The sequence below is a fragment of the Ranitomeya imitator genome, chromosome 3 (genome assembly GCF_032444005.1).
Source record: "Ranitomeya imitator isolate aRanImi1 chromosome 3, aRanImi1.pri, whole genome shotgun sequence".
Taxonomy (NCBI): Eukaryota; Metazoa; Chordata; class Amphibia; order Anura; family Dendrobatidae; genus Ranitomeya; species Ranitomeya imitator.
In genome coordinates, this window is record NC_091284.1 from 757,790,226 (window position 1) to 757,802,670 (window position 12,445).

Consider the following 12,445-nt stretch of genomic DNA (forward strand, 5'->3'; position numbering starts at 1 on the left):
ATTACACAGTACACAGCAGGGTCACATTTATCAGATTATGTCAGCACATGAATATTTTCTTTAAACACCTCCCTGCTGGAATGCTGAGCAGTAATAATAACAACGATTAGATATTTCAACATTTATGAAGAACCATTCTCGTTTTGATATCCAAGGGGACCATCATATTTTGTTACTTTTTCCATCCACTTGCTTCCATTCTCTAGGTTCATCTCAGTTTATTAGAGCATCAGTCTGTGCTCCAGAGCTGCTCTTTGGATCCTTAGGAGCTGATGGGAAATTTCAGCTAGATTGGAGCTTATGTGCCACAATCATTGAGCTCTGGGACAAAAACACAAATATACCGGTATCTGCCCCCTTGTCACTGCTAGTGTATATGGGTGAGGGGCAGGGTGGTTTCTGCTGTCCTGCCTCATCAATTTCCATAGCCATGTCCTGTGAATGATCAATGCAAATTCTCATAGCATTTCCTTGAATTTCAATAGTAATGATCAAAAATCAGCTGTAAAAATAGTCATTGGTACAATGCTTAGTTTTACAAGGTTGTTTTCCGCATCGACGTTCTGGAAGAAATTTAAAAAATGTCATCCATCTTCGTACTTTTTTTTTATTTTTTTTATTGAGGTTTGACTTTTGCTGCAACATGATTTATCTTCGTCCTCAAGAAACCATCTGCAAAATTGAAGACTGGGCTGATAAATCATGTCAGGTTATTAAACACTGATGTATAGATCCGAGTCTGGGAGATTCTGGTAATGGAAGTGTGTGATGTTCTGCAGATAATGGGGGAATAAGATGTTAGACGCACGATGCACACTAGGGCTGAACGCTTGCATGTACAAGACATTTTTTTTTGCTGAGTTCTTCCACTTTACATTTGTAGGAAGCTGAAGAGAGATTTTCCCAGCGCACTTGTGTTTAGCACCGATGACTATTTTATTACGGAAGATGGATCCTACATCTATGATCCTGATCTGCTGCAAGATGCTCACAAGTGGAACCAGAAAAGAGGTGACCCCTACACGTCCTATCTGTATGCACAGTGTGTCCCAGCTGATTTACAACATGTTAACATACTGGGGGTGTGTGTATATATGTATATATACATATACACACTTTTCTTACTCTTTAGAGCCCTCTGAGCCGGAAATAAATGATATAGCAATTAATGGGCACAGTTGCTTCACTCCAGCACGTGATCATAGTGGCTATTAGGCCATATGTAAAATTAGGTGTCACATAAGCGCCTACAGGGGTAAGGGGTAGGTTTGCAAAATGTTTGTCCATAGTGTATATCCATACACACAACAAAATCACAACCTTCCTTGAAGAAGCTGACTTTGGATAACCATCAGTGTGTTTTTGTTTGTTTTTTTTTTTTTTTTCAAATCGGCAGCGTGCCAGTTCAACATTTTTGGGGTTTTCACTAATTCAAATAAATGGGGGAAAAACAAGTAAAAACGGGTCAACAGTGCACATATTTTATGTAGTTTATTTCCCGAACACTTTTTTTTGGTGCAGAAAAAATATTTTCAGAACTTTTTATCTTTCCAGCACGCAAAGCAATGAGCAGAGGAAGAACTCCAATCATTATAGATAACACAAACATCATGGCCTGGCATATGAAGCCCTATGCAGTAATGGTAAGATAGATAACTCATTTTTTTGCCCAATGTTTACACCATTTATATATTCACATTACGTATAATTTGTTTACTCGGCCCATTCATGGACCACTGCTCGGATACCTGGGTGTCCAGTCCTAGGCTTACTGCCTTCGGCCCCAGTCACACATCCTGATGATACCAGTACCTGTGTTGTCAGTGTTGCATATTCTGTGACATACTTGTGTAACTGTGCAGCGTCCATGTGCCACGTACTGGCATAAAATGCTATGCAAAAAATTATTTTTATTTGTTAATGTTTGTAAACGTTGCAAAGACCCTTTATAGATAATAGAGAGACCTCTAATTTCACAACACCAAGAAACAGGATAAGAAAATGGTGCCCTATATGTACTAATGTTACAGCTATTAACCTAATAAATAAATTGAAAAAAAATTATGTGGGATCCCATTTTTTTTTTATAACCAGCAAAAGTAAAGGAGACAGCCGATATTATCAGGCTGGGAAGGTCCATGGTTATTGAGCTCTGCCCAGACTAAAAATACCACTTTGCAGCTGCCCAAGGAATGCAGAAATTGTCCACTACCCGAAATCTTTCTTTAAAGGGACACTGTCACCTGAATTTGGAGGGAACAATCTTCAGCCATGGAGGCGGGGTTTTGGGTGTTTGATTCACCCTTTCCTTACCCGCCAGCTGCATGCTGGCTGCAATATTGGATTCAAGTTCATTCTCTGTCCTCCGTAGTACATGCCTGCACTAGGTGCAATCTTGCCTTGTGCAGGCATGTACTACGGAGGACAGAGAATGAACTTCAATCCAATATTGCAGCCAGCATGCAGCCAGTGGGTAAGGAAAGGGTGAATCAAAAACCCCAAAACCCCGCCTCCATGGCTGAAGATTGTTCCCTCCAAATTCAGGTGACAGTGTCCCTTTAATGCTTTTTTCCCCTTTTGGGATCCATTGTTTGATTTTTGCTAAAATTAAATAAAAAAAAAAAAGCTGTTCTAAGGGAAAGTATGTTCACAAGTGATGTGCGAGCATGCCCGTGTGCTAATAGAGTATTCGACCACGCCGAAGATGATGTTCCAGTCGCCGTTGGTGCTTGTCTCGCGGAGGTTCAACACATGCATGGATTGCCTAACAAACAGGAAATCCCTACATGTGTTGCGGCAGTGAGACCTGCAGCAACGGCGACTTGAACATATTTTTCGGGCACTCGGAAGATTAGCACACGAGCATGCTCGCTCATCACTAATGTTCACACGTGAGAAAGCATGGGAGTTGTTAGACTGTCGTTGGGAAGGTGAACGCGGCTCGTGGTGGCCATCAAAAGGACATGTGATGTACAATGTGGCTGCAGCAACCTAATCATTTATGTCTGTAAATCCATGTTCTTACACATTGTACCATCAGGCCCTTGAGAACGGATATCAGGTTATATTCCTGGAACCAAATACGCACTGGAAGTTCAATGTGAGAGAACTAGCAAGGTAGGTGATGGGGAGAAATGCCAGAACATGCACATACAGTCCTCATAACCAACCACAGCAAGAGCACTTCTGAAGAGCAGCAATTTTGTTCAGGGTCATAAGAGATCCGTTAAATCTAGCATAATTTTCTTAGATTTTTTTTTATCCCCTCCATTCTATACTCCAACTATATGGCTCTTTTAACCAAGCCATGAAAAAAATATGGCACGCACAACCACTTATCCGGTCACTAACTCACTGCGGCCAAAACACAGGTCAGCAAGGGTTGCAGTGAAGCCTTGGGGACCCAAAAGATCCATTAGGCCCATATGAAAATATCAATACTATTATTCCTGAAGGTTGGCGACCCTGATGGAGATTATGTAATAGGGCCCACAAGTTTCAACTTACGCCATCATTCAGAACGGTTGATATCAGGCCCTCACTGTATGGATTGATGCAGATCCTAGAGGTGGGACAGTTATTACACATTGATTGTGTATCTTGTGGAAACACTTTTTTGGGCTGTAAGACAACCCTTTTAAAAAGTTAATGGTGTTGCCAACTCGGGGTGGGGGGAGGGACATTTTTTTATTATTATTTAAATCTATGTATTTAGGCCTAAAAATTATTTTTGCAATTCAGTTTTATTTAATGAATTTAAGAAAAAAAAATGTCCCCAAAGATGGACAATCCCTTTAATGCAAATTGTAAAAGAAATTGCCGAGGTAATAGTCAGAAAAATAAACAAAAAAAAGAGTAAATATGATAAAACCACAATGTTTTATTGGAATGAGGGGTAGCAAACTCTTACCTCTGCTGTGCTTCAGACTGCATTCATGCCAGTGTACAGACCGTGGTTCTCCTGACCCGAACCTCACTACCTGGTATATACCAATGAGCCTGTTTGCCCGCAGTTCTCCGGACCTGAGCTCGTCTGTAGATTGTGGTCCGTAAACAGACTTGTGATTGCAGTCTCACGCTGATTTCTGGATCGTGGAGCCATGATGGGACTACATATTGATTTTAACAGGAAGAGGCTGAGAACTGCTACGCAACAAACAAGTAGTCCAGGAAATCTTAGATTAGCATCAACAATCACTGCCAGAAAAGGTCGGAGCCCAGCTCATAGATCGATATTACTAACACCGGTCATACACATTAGATGGTAGTCAGCCGAATATATGCTTCTGCTGGTTGTTTGGCTGACAGCCATCTCACCCATATACAGGAGAACTCGTTTGGTTGAGCGCTCCTATGCTCTCTTTAAGAAAGCCACCGACTAACCCGTCAGCCTGTGTTTTATCTCCGGAAGAACATTACAATTGACAGTTTAAAATCGGACATGCGCGATTGACATCTTCCCCGAACATATTAGACCTTCAGCCAAACCCGTTGATATCGGTGGGTTCAGCCGACATTAATTTAAGGCGTGTGGCAGCTTTAGACAAACTTAGGCTGAACCAGGAGATTTGGGAAGAATTGTCCAACTCTGCCTCGGTTTAGTTTTTGGTGTGAAGGATGGGGCTTGTTAGACTTTAACCACTGACTGATCTTTTATTCCCATTGGATAGAAGCATCTGACCAAGGTGAGGGCCAATTAATTATTCTCCTCTCCCTAGTAAAATATATATGAAACCCCAGCTTGTGCATTGTGCCTTAATAAGCATCTCTGTAACAGAGTCTCTCTGATGGGTCTGATAATTGTTTTTCTTCGTATTTAGGAAGAATAGTCACGGTGTTCCCAGTGATAAGATCCAACGTATGAAAACCGCTTATGAGCACAATGTCACTTTCCACATGGTGCTCCACGCAGAGAAGCCAAACTAAAAACGGACACACGGTTCTGAGACCAGAAGAAAAGTGCAAACCCACTTCACACAAAGAAAACCACATATTTAATTACTTTTTTAAAACCCAACGTAGCAGAGCCTGGATGTTCTAGCCAAATATCCCTGACTCCATTACCATGATTAGTAAACATGGAGGTATGTTCTTATCGGTCTTACATTACTCCCTGTGATCGAGGCGCTGCCATGGGCTGAACCAGAGATTCTCACATCTAAACTCTACCCACATAATGTCGAATTGACCAGCATCTTGGTAGGTGTCCATCATTAGCTTCAAAGATACTAAATAGGTGTCCAGATTATTACAAGGCAAAATAATGTGAACAGATGAGTGAGAGCAGTGCTCAATGTTTGGCCAGTTTCCCACCACTGCTTGGATCGAAAGACCCACCCCGACCATGATCTCTCCCGACTTAGGCCAACTGCTTCATATATGCCTATGTGGCAGTCGGCTCAGGACTAGAGTTGAGCGAATTTGTTCGGGTTCCCTCTTATTCGGCAAGCTATAGCGCTTGCTGAATAAGCTGCAGAGGGAACCCGGCATCCTGGATCGCCCCAGCTGATCAGTTGATCGGCGTGCAACTGCATGTGAGAGAACCCGAACAAATTTGCTCAACTCTACTCAGGACCGGAGACCCAGCTGTAGGGTCAGGTCTTCTGGTCGAGCACTTTCTGTGTGAATCTAGCCTAAAGCGGAAGGTGCTAAAAATCCAACAATACATTCCTGTAATATTAACATTACACCACTAACCATGGTATGTATAACAAAAAAAAATGTCAGCATAGGAATAAAACGTGATATCAGAAACACTAAAATATCCTGCTCTATTCCATCTGTGACTTAGGTTGGGTATAGTATTTCTCTGCCCCCCCACCCCGCTCTCATAGGATACCATAAATACATCATATAGTGCTTGATTAACATCACCATACAATGCCCAAATAAATGGTTAACTTTGAGAAAGACCCAGCATATTTAAGGTACCAAGTGTGGGATAGGGGTGCACATTTTGTGAGTACCCTCAGCAACAGGTGCCACGTTCATCCACCTTGTGATAACCCTGACCAGTAAGGCCGCCCTGGGTAAAATGCACATTTCTGCTATACAGTACATGTTACCATGGTTTATACCTTACATTTGATCACACAGTTTATAGTGTTAGGATAAAGGCGTGCACCCTCAGTGACGCTCATGGTATCACATCTTGGTTGCAGCTCAGCTTCATTCACTTCCATGTGGCTGGGCTGCAGTACAATGTACATACGCTGTGGGTGTCTGAACAGATAGAGGATACCGCCCTTGTGAGTGGCATTGCCTGATTGTCCTGTTGACCAGAAGGGAGTGGATCCTTACTGATTATACACACATTTTCCCATGGAAAGACCCAGTCGGCAATGTTCTCACGGGAAAGATTTTCTACAGCAGAAAATCAGGAGCAAAATTCCAAGCAACAAAAATTGTGCATTTTTTGTTGCAGATTTCAACCTTTAAATTGTAGAGGATCAAATCCACAATAATCTATAGCATAAATTGATATACTTCAGATTTCACATCCATAGGTCACTTTTCCCAGTGGAGAGAAGTTATTAATATATATATATTTTAAAGAGTTAAAATTTTAAAAAGAAAAAAAAGTTGCATGTATTTTTTTTTTTTTTACAAACACATTCCAGTGAATCATTCCTTATTAACAATATAAAGCCATTTTCATGATTTCTACAGTGGTGACGTTCTCTTTATTTCTGTATCATTTGGATCCTTATTTACAGATGTTCAGTTTCTTTCTTGTACATTCAGATTTTTATCAGAAACCAGATTTTGTAGAGATCCATTTTATAAATATATGTACAGTTTAATAAACATATATGTACAGACTCTGCCTCTTATTGACCGCGCCATGTCTGATGTTTTCAGGGCTTTTGCTTTCGTTTCCGACACAGTCTTGTCTGGTATGGTGCCTTACTTATATCTCGAGTCTCCACTTCTTCTTCCATTCTGGGACAGTGGATATCGGGGTCTTTCTGAATGTCTGAAGTGGAGATTTTCTGCTCAGTGGCCAGTTTACCGCCTCCCCCTAACCCGGATACAAGGGCTTGTGTATTAATCATGGCCAGCTCTTCATCAGCAACAAACCCTCCTAGTTTACTTGGGGTACAAGACCCCATATTTACACCGGTCTTGGCACATGTACGATCATCTTTATGTAAGCTGCGAGGAGGCCGAAATGCCCTTTGTAATGAAGGAGATAGTAATGTCCCCATTGGTGTAAGAGGAGCAGGAGATGGTATTCGACTTAGATAATCCAACCCTTTCATCTTTTTGCAGGTCTTTGGGTCCATGTCATTACTTGTGTTCAATAACGTATGGTTACCTTCAGGGGTCGACATGTGTTTCACTTGAGAGTTATTCATTTTTGGGACTGGAGTCTAAGTAAGATAAAAAGAAGAAACATTGCATAGATCAAACAGGTAAAAGTTATGGAGAAAAAAAACAAAGGAAATGTATTACTGTTGTATCTCTAGAGGGGATCAAACTAGAAGAGACGTGCAGACACTTCGCCAAGCTTATGGCAGGGACATGCACTGTATAGGAAACTTGGTCACAACATCCGTTTTCTCTGAGCTACACCACCTTTTGGCTGCCTTACTTTACGCCAATAGGGTAGAAAGGAAGATCTGTTGGGGCTTCATTAGGACATCCTGAACTTGCAGGAGTGGAGATGGTGAGCATAAGAATACTTGTCCAAAAAGTCCCTCTGGTCAAAGGAATACCTTAATTTTTGGATTATAAGACACTTTTTAATAAGAAGAAAAGAAAGCTTATTGGTACTAACTTATCCAAGAAGTATTGTTTCTCCTTGTGGAGATCGACATGCTAAGAATGCCGAGATGAGTAGACTTAAAGCCGCAATGCTCCTCTGGGAAATATGCCAATTATGCAAATTGTCTCTTCAGAGAGGAAGAGAACTAGAACTCTAGTGCCACCTATTGGAAGGTAGCAATCCTACAAGTCAATGTCGACCCTTTAACGAGCCTTGTCACATGAGATAATAGCCAAACCAAAATCTCAATTTGCAGACACTGTTTCGGGGTACTGCCCCTCATCAGTGCAAAGTGGAGATCTGGTTTGGCTGTGTGAGAGGCGTCCGACCGATATCCAAGAAGTATCGTTTCTGCTTGCGGAGATTGACACGCTAAGCCTCTCAGATGCTGCCACCTGGAGGCTGACACTAGTAGTACATCATAATGACAACTCCCCACCAGGCTCCTTCTTGGCAGGTGACACAGAGTTGTTCAGTTAGTGCAAAATCAGTGAAAGGAGCAAATCCAAGAACCTCTCCATACCCACCCAAACAAGTGAGACTGCTGTATCCCCCAATGAAGGCTATAAGAAAGATTTTATGGTATCAAAAACCTTTATTATCTCAGTCACTTCATTGGGGGACCCAACGAATACCAGTACCGCAGAAGGAAGAACAACAATCCCTCAGATTACTACCTGAGCAGTTGCTGCTTGTAATACCATTCTGCTAAAACTTGCATCCCTAGACGCACAAGTAAGAGCTCCACAACGATGTGGACAGAAGACTAAGTAGCCGCGGATTAGAACAGATGCCTCGAGGCGCAAGACCCAAGGAGGCATCTACCCTGCGGGGCAAGTGAGCCGTGCCCTTGCAGGGGCGCCCTATCTTAGCCTGACCTTCTACATTGGCCTATCAAAATCAGAGATGTATGGTAGCCATCGAGGCGGTACATCTGCCAGAGCATACCGCGATGACCCACAAGGCAACCTGTGAGGGACAGGTAGAGCTGCACAGCTCTGACAATGTCAGATTGTGTAAGAACCTCTCAGGGAAATAGAAGGCTAAGTATCTAAAGGAAGGAGAGCCATCGGCTCATTAAGGTGAATTTGGAGAACCCTCTAATGAGGCAGCCGAACACCAGACCACTCTGTCCTGAAGGAGAGACAGGTGAGAGCCCCCCTCTGAGCTTCACCTGATGGAAGAGATCATTAGAAGAAAATATCATTCTGCCGGAAAGTCAAGATGGAGAGATATCTTTGATCAGCATGAAATGAGAGGACTGTAGGATTGTGCAAGACCAGATTGAAGCCCCCCCCCCCCCCCCCCCCAGATCCATGAGAGCTAATACGATGGCCCTGAGTTTGCTTAAGTTTTGCTAAACCAGAGCAGCCAAGGCAGGAACCTGGCCCCTGGGAGTCAAGCCTGCAGCATACAACCCATGGTTCCTGTGTTCCCCCAATGAGGCAACTGAGAAAACGTTTTAACACGTGTAACATATTTACCTGCCACTTGTACCATTTTATCAAAGTTTAATGGTGCTAAAAAAAAACAGCAAAGTGTTAACTTACTGAACATCGGCTTCCAGGAGCTACATGAGGGCGCGGGTCCACACTGCAGTGTGTCAAGGACGCTCTTTCTTGGGGGTTTTGAGCTTGCAGGATGTTCATTAGTTTATTCTCCACTTCTTTACAAAACTCTGTAACAGACTAAGCATAAAAGAAAAGCTTCAGTTACAGTTGGAGTTTTCTAATGGTTTGAAGTCAGTCTATTTATTTATACTACGTTATCATTGTGTATGGGAAAAATACCCTACATTTCCTGCAGGAATACAGAAGACGCACTTTCCCCAATTCATGGGGTGTATTAGGACTGGCCAGCCGTGACTTCACTTCAGAGCACTTGGATTATTACAGGGAGGTCACTGCTCCCATGTAAAATAACGCATGGATCAAGTTCAGTACGTAGCTTGGTGGCTCAGTGGTTATTAGCACTGTTGCCCAGTAGCAGTGGGTTCCTGTGGTCAAATCCCACCAAGAACAACATTATTATTTACTAGATGGTGGCCCGATTTTAATGCATCGGGTATTCTAGAATATTGTGACTAACAGAACTTATTCAGTAAACGTGAGTGAACTATGTCGCACTGTGACTGACAACTTCTTCAGTAAACGTGAGTGAACTATGTCGCACTGTGACTAACAGAACTTATTCAGGAAACGTGAGTGAACTATGTCGCACTGTGACTAACAACTTATTCAGGAAACGTGAGTGAACTATGTCGCACTGTGACTAACAACTTGTTCAGTAAACGTGAGTGAACTATGTCGCACTGTGACTGATAGAACTTGTTCAGTAAACGTGAGTGAACTATGTCGCACTGTGACTGATAGAACTTATTCAGGAAACGTGAGTGAACTATGTCGCACTGTGAACTTATTCAGTAAACGTGAGTGAACCATGTCGCACTGTGACTGACAGAACTTATTCAGTAAACGTGAGTGAACCATGTCGCACTGTGACTGACAGAACTTATTCAGTAAACGTGAGTGAACCATGTCGCACTGTGACTGACAGAACTTATTCAGTAAACGTGAGAACTATGTCGCACTGTGCCTAACAGAACGTGTTCAGTAAACGTGAGTGAACTATGTCGCACTGTGATTGACAGAACTTGTTCAGTAAACGTGAGTGAACTATGTCGCACTGTGACTGACAGAACTTATTCAGTAAACGTGAGTGAACTATGTCGCACTGTGACTGACAGAACTTATTCAGTAAACGTGAGTGAACTATGTAGCACTGTGACTGACAGAACTTATTCAGTAAACGTGAGTGAACTACCGTGTTTCCCCGAAAGTAAGACCCTGTCTTACATTAATTTTACCCCAAAAAGTCCCACCCTGTCTTACTTTCGGGGGAGGTCTTACATTAGCCAGAAAAAAAAATGACAATTTTCAAATTCAGTACAGTACTTAACGTTACACCGTTCAACTGGAAAGCAGACAACAAATCAAAGTACGGTAACAGTAACACACTACGGTACGGTACTGTACGGTAATTGCTGTATACACTCTGCCTGCATACCATAACAGTGCCGTATCCCACTGCACACAGCCCCATACCCCATAACAGTTCCGTATCCCACTGCACACAGCCCCATACCCCATAACAGTGCCGTATCCCACTGCACACAGCCCCATACCCTATACAGTACATGTTTCCCTACTTGGTTTTTAAATGCTGGACGTTTTCCTCTGCGGTGCGGCTGTGGGTGCGGAAGGCCTGTGCTGCAGGGAACGCTGTGCCAATCAGCAGGGAAACAGCGGTGACGTGGGGCTGGGGCGGCCAATTACAGCCCGAGCTGCTGGGCCAATCAGCACTCGAGCTGATTGGCCAATCAGCGCTCGAGCCGGGGGCCGGCGGTGACGTGGGGAGCAGGGGCGGCCAATGAGCTGTTGAGCTGGGCGGATTGCGGGGTTAACACGGCGAGTTAACCCCATGAGCGCTGGACCCGCCCAGCTGCACCTGAGGACACCTCTGGAGCCTGGGGACCCAATGGGGGACAGCGGCGGCCCAAAGGTAAGGGCCTTACATTTCACAGCGGCCCCCCCAACCCTGCCTTACATTCGGGGGAGGCCTTACATTGGAGGACCCCCCCGAAACCCCCACCCTGTCTTACTTTCGGGGGGGTCCTACTTTCGGGGAAACAGGGTATGTAGCACTGTGACTAACAGAACTTATTCAGTAAACGTGAATGAACTACGGTCGGACTGTGCCTGTTGCTGATTGGTCACGCCAGCTGCCTGCGACCAATCAGCGACACGGGATATCCGTTACAGACCGAATTAGACGATTATATAGTAGACTAGATTGTGGCCCGATTCTAATGCATCGGGTATTCTAGAATATGCATGTCCCCGTAGTATATGGACAATGATGATTCCAGAATTCGAGGCACACTGTGCCCGTCGCTGATTGGTCGAGGCAACCTTTATGACATCATCGTCGCCATGGCAACCATTATGACATCTACGTCGATACTGTGCCCGTTGCTGAATCAGAAACGTGAGATGTCTACGTCCTTTATGACATCCTCGTCGCTGTGCCCGTTGCTGATTGGTCGAGGCCTGGCGGCCTCGACCAATCAGAGACGCGGGATGTCTACGTCCTTTATGACATCATCGTCGCTGTGCCCGTTGCTGATTGGTCGAGGCCTGGCGGCCTCGACCAATCAGAGACGCGGGATTTCTACGTCGATGCTGTGCCGGTCTCTGATTGGTCGAGGCCTGGCGGCCTCGACCAATCAGAGAGCCGGGATTTCCAGGACAGACAGACAGACAGACAGACAGACAGACAGACGGAAAAACCCTTAGACAATTATATATATAGACTAGATGGTGGCCCGATTCTAACACATTGGGTATTCTAGAATATGTATGTATGTACGTCGCGCTTAGCACAGCCACGTAGTAGATAGCACAGCCACACAGTATATAGCAGCCATAGTATATAGCACAGCCCACGTAACACAGACAGCCACGTAGTATATAGCACAGCCCCGTAGTATATAGCACAGCCCCGTAGTATATAGCACAGCCCCGTAGTATATAGCAGCCACACAGTATATAGCAGCCACACAGTATATAGCAGCCCACGTAGTATATAACACAGCCCACGTAGTATATAACACAGCCC

At 43.9% G+C, this 12,445-nt stretch overlaps 2 protein-coding genes across 2 annotated transcripts in view; one reads left to right on the forward strand and one right to left on the reverse strand.

The window, feature by feature from the left end:
• The window catches only part of N4BP2L1 (NEDD4 binding protein 2 like 1), a 56,351-nt gene extending 49,530 nt beyond the window's left edge, over window positions 1–6,821 (forward strand). Inside the window, exons 2-5 of the mRNA XM_069758995.1 lie at window positions 884–1,011; window positions 1,555–1,643; window positions 3,041–3,117; window positions 4,821–6,821. Of these exons, the coding sequence (XP_069615096.1) occupies window positions 884–1,011; window positions 1,555–1,643; window positions 3,041–3,117; window positions 4,821–4,926 (400 nt within the window). The 3' untranslated portion in view covers window positions 4,927–6,821. The remainder of the gene's footprint in view (window positions 1–883; window positions 1,012–1,554; window positions 1,644–3,040; window positions 3,118–4,820) is intronic.
• The window catches only part of BRCA2 (BRCA2 DNA repair associated), a 126,118-nt gene continuing 120,333 nt past the window's right edge, over window positions 6,661–12,445 (reverse strand). The window contains exons 25-26 of the mRNA XM_069758994.1: window positions 9,319–9,456; window positions 6,661–7,373 (exon numbers count right to left, since the gene is read on the reverse strand). Coding sequence (XP_069615095.1) covers window positions 6,858–7,373; window positions 9,319–9,456 — 654 coding nt within the window. The 3' untranslated portion in view covers window positions 6,661–6,857. The remainder of the gene's footprint in view (window positions 7,374–9,318; window positions 9,457–12,445) is intronic.